Source organism: Lampris incognitus, chromosome 18, assembly GCF_029633865.1.
Source record: "Lampris incognitus isolate fLamInc1 chromosome 18, fLamInc1.hap2, whole genome shotgun sequence".
NCBI lineage: Eukaryota > Metazoa > Chordata > Actinopteri > Lampriformes > Lampridae > Lampris > Lampris incognitus.
The window spans coordinates 36,133,542-36,146,492 of NC_079228.1; the positions used below are offsets into that span (position 1 = coordinate 36,133,542).

Here is a 12,951-nt window from a genome sequence, read left to right on the forward strand (position 1 = left end):
AAGGTAAAGGTAATAAGAGTCTAAATAAATGCCTGAAATGTAAATAATGAACAATTCATCCAAGAAACACTTCACCAAAGCTCCGTCTTTCTTCTCAAACCTCGCATGTACATGTTAAATGTTTATTGTGTGTTTATTGTGTATGTTAAGTGGTAACAAGGCTTCAGAGGACACAAGGACAGTTCTCACTTCTGTCAGAGTGAAGACATCGAGTAGACTTCCTACGGAAAACAACGTGTGTTTCCTTGTGGGATAAAAGGGGTTTAATTCTTGTTCAGATAAAGCTGGTGTTGCTCGTGTAAAGCAGGGTGTGGTTGCATGTTTAACTGTGTGTAAAAGTGCTTTATGAGAGGTAAACATTGTAAATCTGTGGACTTGTGTCCTAATGTGGCCGCTGCAGACGCTGCAGATATGACTTCACTCTTCTGCAACGGAGATGACATCATAAAAATAACGAGATGCCAGAAGAGACCATCTGTGTACCAAGAACTCCTACACACACACACACACACACACACACACACACAAAGCCTGGAGGAGACTAAAGCTTCCCTGGAGGCAGAATGATCACCCATGGTGAAACCATGGGCGTGAGAAACGGTCTGCTTGGGCCAAAACTTAACATCAAAATTGGCACACGGAATGTCCGAACCATGTGGGAGCCATCAAAAGCAGCTCAGATCCTCGAGGAGATGAAAAAGTACCATACGAGGCCAACCAAAGACCACATGGCCGAGAACGGTAGAGGCTGAACTGCTGGAGATAGGTCTGTCATGGGGCGAGGCGCAACGAGTTGCTGAAGACTGTGATAGGTGGAGGAACCCTATCAATGCCTATTGCCCCATAGGGGGCAAAGTAAGTAAGTATGTCTATCCATCTATCTATCTATCTATCTATCTATCTATCTATCTATCTATCTATCTATCTATCTATCGATCGTAGACAACTGTCCTATAGAATATTCTGGTAGAAGACAGGAGGTTGTAGAGGGAGTTTAAAAACCGTATCTAATATCAGATCCATATGCTGTGACCACTACAGCTTAATGACTGGAAACCACAACATACTGGGTATAATTTAGCCACTAAAAACATCTGGCCTGTAAGCCTTTTATGGCCACCGCAGGCTTCCTCACATTTTACAACCCACAATTAGTGCCAGTGGGTTGATGTGAAAGTTCCAGAGGTTTGTGACTAACCAGGAAATGTAATGGAGGATCTGAAACACAGTCCAGTCCATTGATGTATTTTGGATAAACTATATAGAAGACTGACATTTAAATGTGAAAGAAATTGGCTTGAACCTGTTGTGTCTGAACAACCTGTGCAGAAAGACATTTTCCTCTGCAAACCGTCTTCTGTTCTGGCCCTTCCTGTGCCCCCAGTAGCTAAAGCCAGTCTTATGGCCATTCTGGAGTTCATGTAGCCGAAGCTGCCGGTTCCTGATTCCCCTGCAGCTCCGTGTTTTCCCATGGCCGAAGCTTCTGTTCCTGTTCCGAGATTCCCCCACCACAGTGGAGCTACGCTTAAGAGCTCCCCACAACCGGCAAGGACAGTGGCGTCCATGGGAGGAGGTACTGCCATGGCTAGTCCTGGATCCGTCCACTCCAGCCCTGTTTTCTGCATCCTTTCTTTAGCCCTGCTCTGACACCATCCCAGTCCTGAGTCCCCTCCAGTTGTTCTCAGTTACCCATTTACCCCACTGCTGTTGTTGATTACTCACTGTGTGAACAAACCTTTCTCTGTTTGTAAGTTCAGCTGTTTAGCTTGTTTGTTGTCAGAGCGTATGGTCATGTAACCATCATGTGTCCTTGTGTGATCCTAATCCCCTCATGTTTCCTGCCATTGAACCTTTTGGTTCCTTTCTTTACCTTGTCTGCACCGGGTCCTTCAGCCCTCGTGACACTCATGGAATACTCAGACTCAAATATTAAAGTCGGGGGGGACTTTAACACCCCGGTGATGGCCTGGCAGCCTGTCCAGGTTGTCTCCCCGCCTGCCACCCAATGACTGCTGGGATAGGCTCCAGCATCCCCGCAACCCTGAGAGCAGGATAAGCAGTTTGGATAATGGATGGATAGGACTTTAACACAGTACGCAACCCAAATTAGGCCATTCACGAACTAGAAACAACTGGAAGTCCTGGCACTCTTCTGACATTATTAAACAATATATGAATGTTCTTGCTCTTGGTGATCGTTGATGATCAGAAAATTCACACAAGGCCTCATTTATGCTTAATGTTAAATACGTATATGAATACAGACGGAGCCTTCTGTTCGTACTCCGCATTCATTTCGTCCACATTTGTGCATGTTTTCTGAAAGCTTGCGGATATGGACGAAATGGAGCAGTACCACCGGAAATCGTTAGGGCAGTGTAGTCAATAGTACAAACAAGACCAGCAAGACACGAATTTAAGAAGTGGCGGAACTCTTTGAGGGGAGCATGTGCAAGTTGGTGAGAAATTTGTAAATATCTATGATGTTACTTCGCCCGGGCACAGGGACAAACAATTGCTATAGAACAGCTTTCTTAACAGGTACATTATAACGACCTCCTCCAACGTCACCATGTTTGTTGTGTTAGAAACGTTTGACTCTGAACTGCCCTCTACTGGATGTATTGCTTAACAAGTAACTCTGTAATATCCAAAACTATTAACCCTCTGTTGCACCTGATTACCGCTGGCGTCGCATGTCCTGAAATTAGCAAAAAAGTATTGGCCACACCTTAGATTGTCTTGTGCCGTGAACTAGCACTGGCGCCTTTGGCTGCGCTATGACCCGGAAACTACAGCCCATAATCTTGCAAGAGATAACACAATTTTCTGGGACTTCTATAATAAACTATGTCACTCAGATAAGGAATCTAGTATTTCAACCATTAACTCATTCCTCGATGACACTGACCTCCCAAGGACAGGCCAATAAATTAGACATACCCATACTATACCATAACTTCAGAAGAACTCAAGCTCTTCTTTCCATGCCCAACAATAAGTCACCTGGATCACATGGCTACTCGGTAGAATTCTATAAAGACTTCTGGCCAATCACATCCCCATTATTCATCCGAATTATTACCAAGATTGAATAATCCTAATCTATGTCTCCATATACGAATACTGCTCTCATTCTGGCATCGCTCAAAGCCAATAAGAACCTAGCTCTCCTCTCCAGTTATAGACCCATAAGCCTAATTGTGATGTAAAGATCATTAGCAAAACGACAACCAACAGAAGTAAATCCGTCATTTCCTACATATTTCACCCAGACCAAACAGGCTTTATCAAAGGCAGAGACTGTTCCAGCAACATGCGCCGTTTATTCAGTCTCATCAGCCTATCCCAAAGGAATAACCTAAATACTATTATTGCTTCCCTAGAGACCAAGAAAGCATTTGATAGATTCAATTTGACATATCTTTTATTCACTCTCAAGAAATCTGGTTTCAGAATGTCACTCATTAAATGGATTAAAATTCTGTACAAATCACCATCAGCTTCTACCATAACCAATGGGTTCACATCATAGCGTTTTACCCTGCAATGTAGCACAAGATAAGAATGTCCACTCTCATCCCTGCCATTTGCCATCTTCATCCAATCTCTCATGCCGGCCAGCTGCCAAAACAACAATATAATTGGAATACAAACAGGAAACCTCATTCACAAAATCAGTTTATATGCAGATGACACCTTTTTTTCTTTTCCCCTTTTTCTCCCCAACTACCCAGCCAATTGTGTCTGGCCAGTTACCCAACTCCTCTGAGCCCTCCTGCTCATTGCCCCCCCCCCCCGAGCAGGGAGGGCTGCAGACTACCACATGCTTTCTCTGATACATGTGGAGTCGCCAGCCGCTTCTTTACACCTGACAGTGAGGAGTTTTGCCGGGGGGACGTAGTGCGTGGGAGGATCACACTGGTTCCCCTGCCCCCTGAACAGGCACCCTGACTGACCAGAAGAGGTGCTATTGCAGTGCCTAGTGACCCTGTCATTCCACAGGTCATCCAAAGGACGGCGTTATTATAAGCGGTTCTTGATAATTAACAAAGATTGCCTTTCCAGGTGGAGAACCTGAAGTCCACACTGGACACAGTTTTGGCAGTGAGAGGCATTTATCATTGCTCAGCAACCACAGAGTCACCTGTCAATCACTTGTGTGCTAATATTAGCAATACATGAATTAGCTTACACAACTCAACCCATCCGCCTTATCATTCCTTTTCCTTATTGATACACAACGTATATCTTTTTATATTGTATACTATCTCCCTAAAACAAGGAGAGGTGAAGAGGAGTAGCGATAGCTCCTTCTCCCCCATATTTGTTGTAAACAGTTTGGTTTAGAAGGCCCGCCCCCTCTGTTTCATAGGATGTTTTTCTGATCAGAGTAGAACTTTTTTCCATTTCGGACACTTGGTGGAGCTCCAAAAACACGAGACACGCCGGGCAGAGAAAAGGTGACTTAAACGCATCCGCAACGGGATGGCGGCTTCGTGGGTCTTGAACAGCAGAACTCAAATTAACGTTTTCAACAAGGAACGGACTGCTCTTCATCTCCGTCTCCCTTCCTCCTTCTGTGTCCTCTACCCTCCTCCCTCCTCCTCACCCCTCCTCTCTTGATGACACACTGACAGGGTGTCGGCTCGACAGAGACGCCCGGTGGTGCGTTAAAGGACGGGATCCCCCCTGGCAGCCGGTTGCTATGGAAACCGCGTGCCAACAGACAATAGTCTGAAGACGAGATGAAGATATAATGATGATGGCTATGATAGACAATGGTAGATAGATAGACAGAGACAAATGGGGACTCTTAGATAAGAAAAGACGGAAAAGGGGACCGGAAATCATTATACAAAGAAATAGATGCAGAGGAAGACAGAGAGAAAGACAAATACAAGTACAACAAGAGAGAGAGATATACACACACACACACACACACAAACACACACACACAGAGGTGATTGTACTTGTCGTTGCCATGACACTGTACTGCAGGCTGCACATGACAGACACACAGCTCCTCTCTCTCCTCTCATCAGTCTTTCAATCTCACCATCTTTCTGAGCCTCACTTGTTTCATCCTGCACCCAATTCCTCCCTCCATCCCTCTGTCATGCCCCATGTGCCACCTCCTATCCTCACGTCTCTCTCTCACCGTCGCTCATTGGTCAAAATAGAAACATCTTTGTCTCTAACATTTCACCTTCCTGAATCATTCCTCTTTTCCTTCCTTCTTTCAATCCAACATCCCTCTATCTCTTCCCTTCTTTCGGCCGTACTGGGCTGACGGGTCACAGTGGTCTTTTGGGGTCTTTAAAATAAAGTCCTGCAGTCTGAAGAACGATTTTCAAAACCCTTTCACTTTACTAGAAGCTGCTTCACCAGAGCGGAGTGAAAAGCCCCTCATCAGTTGTTAAAAACAGAGACGGAGCCACAGAGGAAACCAGACAGAGTAAATTTACACCTCCGTCCAACCCCGGGGGGCCAACCAAACCCAAGCCCTCGTGAGACCCTCCTAGAGGAGCACGTAGTGTTGGTCTGCTTCGAACCGGCTGCTACACAGGAACGTGCCTTTGGAGAAATAAAGGGATTCTATTCTAGTCCACCCACGTCTAGTTGATTCTATTCTATTCTAGTGTAGTCTAGTTTAGCTGTAGTCTCGTCCACCCACGTCTATTTGATTCTATTCTATTCTAGTGTAGTCTAGTTTAGCTGTAGTCTAGTCTGCCCACGTCTATTTGATTCTATTCTATTCTTGTGTAGTCTAGTTTAGCTGTAGTCTAGTCCACCCATGTCTATTTTGATTCTATTCTATTCTAGTGTAGTCTAGTTTAGCTGTAGTCTCGTCCGCCCACGTCTAGTTGATTCTATTCTATTCTAGTGTAGTCTAGTTTAGCTGTAGTCTCGTCCGCCCACGTCTAGTTGATTCTATTCTATTCTAGTGTAGTCTAGTTTAGCTGTAGTCTCGTCCACCCACATCTAGTTGATTCTATTCTATTCTAGTGTAGTCTAGTTTAGCTGTAGTCTCGTCCACCCACGTCTATTTGATTCTATTCTATTCTAGTGTAGTCTAGTTTAGCTGTAGTCTCGTCCGCCCACATCTATTTGATTCTATTCTATTCTAGTGTAGTCTGGTTTAGCTGTAGTCTCGTCCACCCACGTCTATTTGATTCTATTCTATTCTAGTGTAGTCTGGTTTAGCTGTAGTCTCGTCCGCCCACGTCTATTTGATTCTATTCTATTCTAGTGTAGTCTGGTTTAGCTGTAGTCTCGTCCGCCCATGTCTATTTGATTCTATTCTATTCTAGTGTAGTCTAGTTTAGCTGTAGTCTCGTCCACCCACGTCTATTTGATTCTATTCTATTCTAGTGTAGTCTAGTTTAGCTGTAGTCTCGTCCGCCCATGTCTATTTGATTCTATTCTATTCTAGTGTAGTCTGGTTTAGCTGTAGTCTCGTCCGCCCACGTCTATTTGATTCTATTCTATTCTAGTGTAGTCTAGTTTAGCTGTAGTCTCGTCCGCCCACGTCTATTTGATTCTAGTGTAGTCTAGTTTAGCTGTAGTCTCATCCGCTCACGTCTATTTGATTCTATTCTATTCTAGTGTAGTCTGGTTTAGCTGTAGTCTCGTCCGCCCACGTCTATTTGATTCTATTCTATTCTAGTGTAGTCTGGTTTAGCTGTAGTCTCGTCCGCCCACGTCTATTTGATTCTATTCTATTCTAGTGTAGTCTAGTTTAGCTGTAGTCTCGTCCGCCCACGTCTATTTGATTCTAGTGTAGTCTAGTTTAGCTGTAGTCTCGCCCGCCCACGTCTATTTGATTCTATTCTATTCTAGTGTAGTCTGGTTTAGCTGTAGTCTCGTCCGCCCACGTCTATTTGATTCTATTCTATTCTAGTGTAGTCTGGTTTAGCTGTAGTCTCGTCCGCCCACGTCTATTTGATTCTATTCTATTCTAGTGTAGTCTAGTTTAGCTGTAGTCTCGTCCGCCCACGTCTAGTTGATTCTATTCTATTCTAGTGTAGTCTAGTTTAGCTGTAGTCTCGTCCGCCCATGTCTATTTGATTCTATTCTATTCTAGTGTAGTCTAGTTTAGCTGTAGTCTCGTCCGCCCACGTCTATTTGATTCTATTCTATTCTAGTGTAGTCTAGTTTAGCTGTAGTCTCGTCCGCCCACGTCTATTTGATTCTATTCTATTCTAGTGTAGTCTAGTTTAGCTGTAGTCTCGTCCGCCCACGTCTAGTTGATTCTATTCTATTCTAGTGTAGTCTGGTTTAGCTGTAGTCTTGCCCGCCCACGTCTATTTGATTCTATTCTATTCTAGTGTAGTCTGGTTTAGCTGTAGTCTCGTCCGCCCACGTCTATTTGATTCTATTCTATTCTAGTGTAGTCTGGTTTAGCTGTAGTCTCGTCCGCCCACGTCTATTTGATTCTATTCTATTCTAGTGTAGTCTAGTTTAGCTGTAGTCTCGTCCGCCCACGTCTATTTGATTCTATTCTATTCTAGTGTAGTCTAGTTTAGCTGTGGTCTAGTCTAGCAGTTGTACTGATTCTCAGAGTTTTCTGAGGGAACCAACCAGTCCAGATGATTTTGTTTCTCCTGAAAAACAAATTGTTGATCACGGCACCGCAACAAGTTCCCACCAGTGTGTTGTTGGTCTGAGGGAAGCACGTCTGGATGCACACACACACACACACACACACACACACACACACACACACACACACACACACACACACACACACACACACACACACACACACACACAGTCCTACCTCTGCTGTTGGTGGCCAGGTCGGCCACCTTCTGAAATGCATCCAGGAAGGTTGCTACGGCGACAACCGTTGATCTGGAAGACAGAAGAGGACAAATGAGGACAAGATGATGACTCTGTCTTCTTCATCACAGCACAAAGAAGAGACTCCGGCCTGCGGCCACAGTCACTCCACAACCACTTCACCTTTGGCACCAAATACAGCAGTGAGTAGACGGGAGTCAGTCTTTATAGAGCCGGTGGGAAAACCAGCCACTGATCACAGCATCGACCCGTACACAGACCAACAAGACCTCATATGCACAGCGAGACCAACAACTCAACACACAGTAGACACACACAACACACATTCTATATCAAACCACCTACAGACAGCACACTATACATATTACTACATATAGACAATACACTATACATATTACTACATATAGACAGTACACTATACATATTACTACATATAGACAGCACACTATACATATTACTACACATAGACAGCACACTATACATATTACTACATATAGACAGTACACTATACATATTACTACATATAGACAGTAAACTATACATATTACTACATATAGACAGTACACTATACATATTACTACATTTAGACAGTACACTATACATATTACTACACATAGACAGCACACTATACATATTACTACATATAGACAGTACGTTATACATATAGACAGTACACTATAGATAGTATTACTACATATAGACAGTATACTATACATATTACTACATACAGACAGTACACTATACATATTACTACATATAGACAGTACACTATAGATAGTATTACTACATATAGACAGTACACTATACATATTACTACATATAGACAGTACACTATAGATAGTATTACTACATATAGACAGTACACTATAGATAGTATTACTACATATAGACAGTACACTATAGATAGTATTACTACATATAGACAGTACACTATAGATCGTATTACTACATATAGCCAGTACACTATAGATAGTTTTACTACATATAGACAGCACACTATAGATAGTATTACTACATATAGACAGCACACTATCCATATTACTACATATAGACAGCACACTATCCATATTACTACATATAGACAGTACACTATAGATAGTATTACTACATATAGACAGTACACTATACATATTACTACTACATATAGAGTGTAGAATACAGACGTCGCTTCATGACAGCGATTTTCTTTTAGATTTCTTCTAGTTTCAGCCAACACAAGTAGGAGGAACTGAAACGCGCACAACAACAACAATAATAAAATAATGTGCGGATGAGACAAATGGGGGTTGTCAAGTTGGACCTGCTGTAGCTGTAATCTGGATTACAACTAACAAATCATTTAATCTGGATTATAACTGACAAGTGATTTAATCCGGGTTTTGTTCCCGCTTGTCCGAACAGGAAGTGTGTGTGTGTGTAGGAACTACTCTCCCTGATGAAAACTCTTCCTCATCAGTTTGCGTGCAGCTAAATTTAAAAGGGCTGCAAAGGCGATTGAGCGGGAACTTGCACGTCCTCCGCCTCTCATCTAATCTACTGACGCGGTTCACTCCACCCGTCAAATGGACTCGTCTGTGGCGTCGCGGCGTCTCATGAACCGGACACAGACACGAGTGTGGCGGCCAACGCACACAGGCCGTGCTTCCCAAACAACAACGGAAACTGTTCATGCCAAAGTTTTCCCACTAAACTGTTCAGTTTCCCCGCGGGACGGGACTTTTCCGTTCGATTCTCTCCATTCCGACAATCAGAGAGGTCCCTCTCGAGACAGACAGGAAGAGCACGGCCTCCAGGAGACAGAGAGGAAGAGCACGGCCTCCAAGAGACAGAGAAGAAGAGCACGGCCTCCAAGAGACAGAGAAGAAGAGCACGGCCTCCAAGAGACAGAGAGGAAGAGCACGGCCTCCAAGAGACAGAGAGGAAGAGCACGGCCTCCAGGAGACAGAGAGGAAGAGCACGGCCTCCAAGAGACAGAGAAGAAGAGCACGGCCTCCAAGAGACAGAGAGGAAGAGCACTGCCTCCAGGAGACAGAGAAGAAGAGCACGGCCTCCAAGAGACAGAGAAGAAGAGCACGGCCTCCAAGAGACAGAGAAGAAGAGCACGGCCTCCAAGTGACAGAGAGGAAGAGCACGGCCTCCAAGAGACAGAGAAGAAGAGCACGGCCTCCAAGAGACAGAGAAGAAGAGCACGGCCTCCAAGTGACAGAGAGGAAGAGCACGGCCTCCAAGAGACAGAGAGGAAGAGCACGGCCTCCAAGAGACAGAGAAGAAGAGCACGGCCTCCAAGAGACAGAGAAGAAGAGCACGGCCTCCAAGAGACAGAGAAGAAGAGCACGGCCTCCAAGAGACAGAGAGGAAGAGCACGGCCTCCAAGAGACAGAGAGGAAGAGCACGGCCTCCAGGAGACAGAGAGGAAGAGCACGGCCTCCAAGAGACAGAGAAGAAGAGCACGGCCTCCAAGAGACAGAGAGGAAGAGCACTGCCTCCAGGAGACAGAGAGGAAGAGCACGGCCTCCAAGAGACAGAGAAGAAGAGCACGGCCTCCAAGAGACAGAGAAGAAGAGCACGGCCTCCAAGAGACAGAGAGGAAGAGCACGGCCTCCAGGAGACAGAGAGGAAGAGCACGGCCTCCAAGAGACAGAGAAGAAGAGCACGGCCTCCAAGAGACAGAGAAGAAGAGCACGGCCTCCAAGAGACAGAGAGGAAGAGCACGGCCTCCAAGAGACAGAGAGGAAGAGCACGGCCTCCAGGAGACAGAGAGGAAGAGCACGGCCTCCAGGAGACAGAGAGGAAGAGCACGGCCTCCAAGAGACAGAGAAGAAGAGCACGGCCTCCAGGAGACAGAGAAGAAGAGCACGGCCTCCAGGAGACAGAGAGGAAGAGCACGGCCTCCAGGAGACAGAGAGGAAGAGCACGGCCTCCAAGAGACAGAGAAGAAGAGCACGGCCTCCAGGAGACAGAGAAGAAGAGCACGGCCTCCAGGAGACAGAGAAGAAGAGCACGGCCTCCAGGAGACAGAGAGGAAGAGCACGGCCTCCAGGAGACAGAGAGGAAGAGCACGGCCTCCAAGAGACAGAGAAGAAGAGCACGGCCTCCAGGAGACAGAGAAGAAGAGCACGGCCTCCAAGAGACAGAGAAGAAGAGCACGGCCTCCAAGAGACAGAGAGGAAGAGCACGGCCTCCAAGAGACAGAGAGGAAGAGCACGGCCTCCAGGAGACAGAGAGGAAGACGCTGGTGTGCATGGGGGAGAGGAACAGGAAGTGGAGGCAGAAAGAGGAAGATTAGACCGTGAGGGTGAGGAAGAGGAGAAACAGATGGGACGGCTCAGGAAGAGCTGTAGTTTGGGATGTGGACGACAGACCAAAGCCGGAATAACGGGGGACAGAAGGACGGAAAACACTTTGTCCCCCACAGAGAGACTTGTGTTATCAACACTGCCCCCCGTAGAAGCCTCTCCAAGCAGGCGGTAGGGGGGGAAGAGGCAGCGGGTGCACGCAGAGGAAGAGGAGGCGGATGAAGGGGATGTGATTTTAATCAGCTGTGACCCAAGGTGACCTCTGGCCCGTTATAAAATCTCTCCCGGCGGTTCGATGATCCATCTCACTGATAACGACTTTACGCTCGCTCATTAATCTCTGCCAGCCATGGAGGTTAATTGAGTCGCACACGTGGTGTGTGTGTGTGTGTGTGTGTGTGTGTGGCAGTAAGGTCAGTGAACCAGAGTGTTTGGGACAACAGAGGGACGGCAGAAGAGAAGAGACAAGAAGAGACGAGAAGAGAAGACAACAGGCGAGGACAGAAGAGAAGAGATGAGACAAGAAGAGAAGAAGAGAGGAGAAGACAAGACAATAGGCGAGAAGAGAAGAGAAGACAACAGGCGAGGACAGAAGAGAAGAGATGAGACAAGAAGAGAAGAAGAGAGGAGAAGACAAGACAATAGGCGAGAAGAGAAGAGAAGACAACAGGCGAGGACAGAAGAGAAGAGATGAGACAAGAAGAGAAGAAGAGAGGAGAAGACAAGACAATAGGTGAGAAGAGAAGAGCTGAGAAGAGACGAGATGAGACAAGAAGAGACGAGATGAGACAAGAAGCGAAGAAGAGAGGAGAAGGCAAGACAATAGGCGAGAAGAGAAGAGAAGACAACAGGCGAGGACAGAAGAGAAGAGATGAGACAAGAAGAGAAGAAGAGAGGAGAAGACAAGACAATAGGCGAGAAGAGAAGAGATGAGATGAGACAAGAAGACAACAGGGGAGAAGAGAAGAGAAGAGACGAGACAAGAAGCGAAGAAGAGAGGAGAAGACAAGACAATAGGCGAGAAGAGAAGAGATGAGATGAGATGAGATGAGATGAGACAAGAAGAGAAGAGGAGAGACAAGAAGACAACAGGCGAGAAGAGATGAGATGAGACAAGAAGAGAAGAAGAGACGAGAAGAGAAGAGAAGAGGAGAGACAAGAAGACAATAGGCGAGAAGAGAAGAGATGAGAAGAGAAGAGATGAGACAAGAAGAGGAGAGAAGAAGAGAGGAGAAGAGAAGAGGGGAAGAGAAGAGAACAGAGGAGAAGAGAAGAGGGGAAGAGAAGAGAACAGAGGAGATGATAAGAGGGGAAGAGAAGAGGAGAAGAGAAGAGGGGAAGAGAAGAGAACAGAGGAGAAGAGAAGAGGGGAAGAGAAGAGGGGAAGAGAAGAGAACAGAGGAGAAGAGGGGAAGAGAAGAGAAGAGAGGAGAAGAGAAGAGGGGAAGAGAAGAGAAGAGAAGAGAAGAGAAGAGAAGAGAAGAGGGGAAGAGAAGAGAAGAGAAGAGAAGAGAAGAGAAGAGAAGAGAAGAGAAGAGAAGAGAAGAGAAGAGAACAGAGGAGAAGAGAAGAAGAGAAGAGAAGAGAACAGAGGAGAAGAGGGGAAGAGAAGAGCATAGATGAGAACAGAAGAGATGAGAAGAGAGGAGGGGAGGGGAAGAGAAGAGAAGAGAAGAGGGGAAGAGAAGAGAAGAGGGGAAGAGAAGAGGGGAAGAGAAGAGAAGAGAAGAGAAGAGAAGAGAAGAGAAGAGAAGAGAAGAGAAGAGGGGAAGAGAAGAGGGGAAGAGAAGAGAAGAGAAGAGGGGAAGAGAAGAGAACAGAGGAGAAGAGAAGAGGGGAAGAGAAGAGA

At 45.8% G+C, this 12,951-nt stretch overlaps 1 protein-coding gene across 1 annotated transcript in view; it reads right to left on the bottom strand.

Annotated features, from left to right (window-relative positions):
• The window catches only part of LOC130128441 (protein MTSS 1-like), a 90,190-nt gene that overhangs the window by 54,973 nt on the left and 22,266 nt on the right, over nucleotides 1–12,951 (bottom strand). The window contains exon 3 of the mRNA XM_056298050.1: nucleotides 7,784–7,857. Coding sequence (XP_056154025.1) covers nucleotides 7,784–7,857 — 74 coding nt within the window. The remainder of the gene's footprint in view (nucleotides 1–7,783; nucleotides 7,858–12,951) is intronic.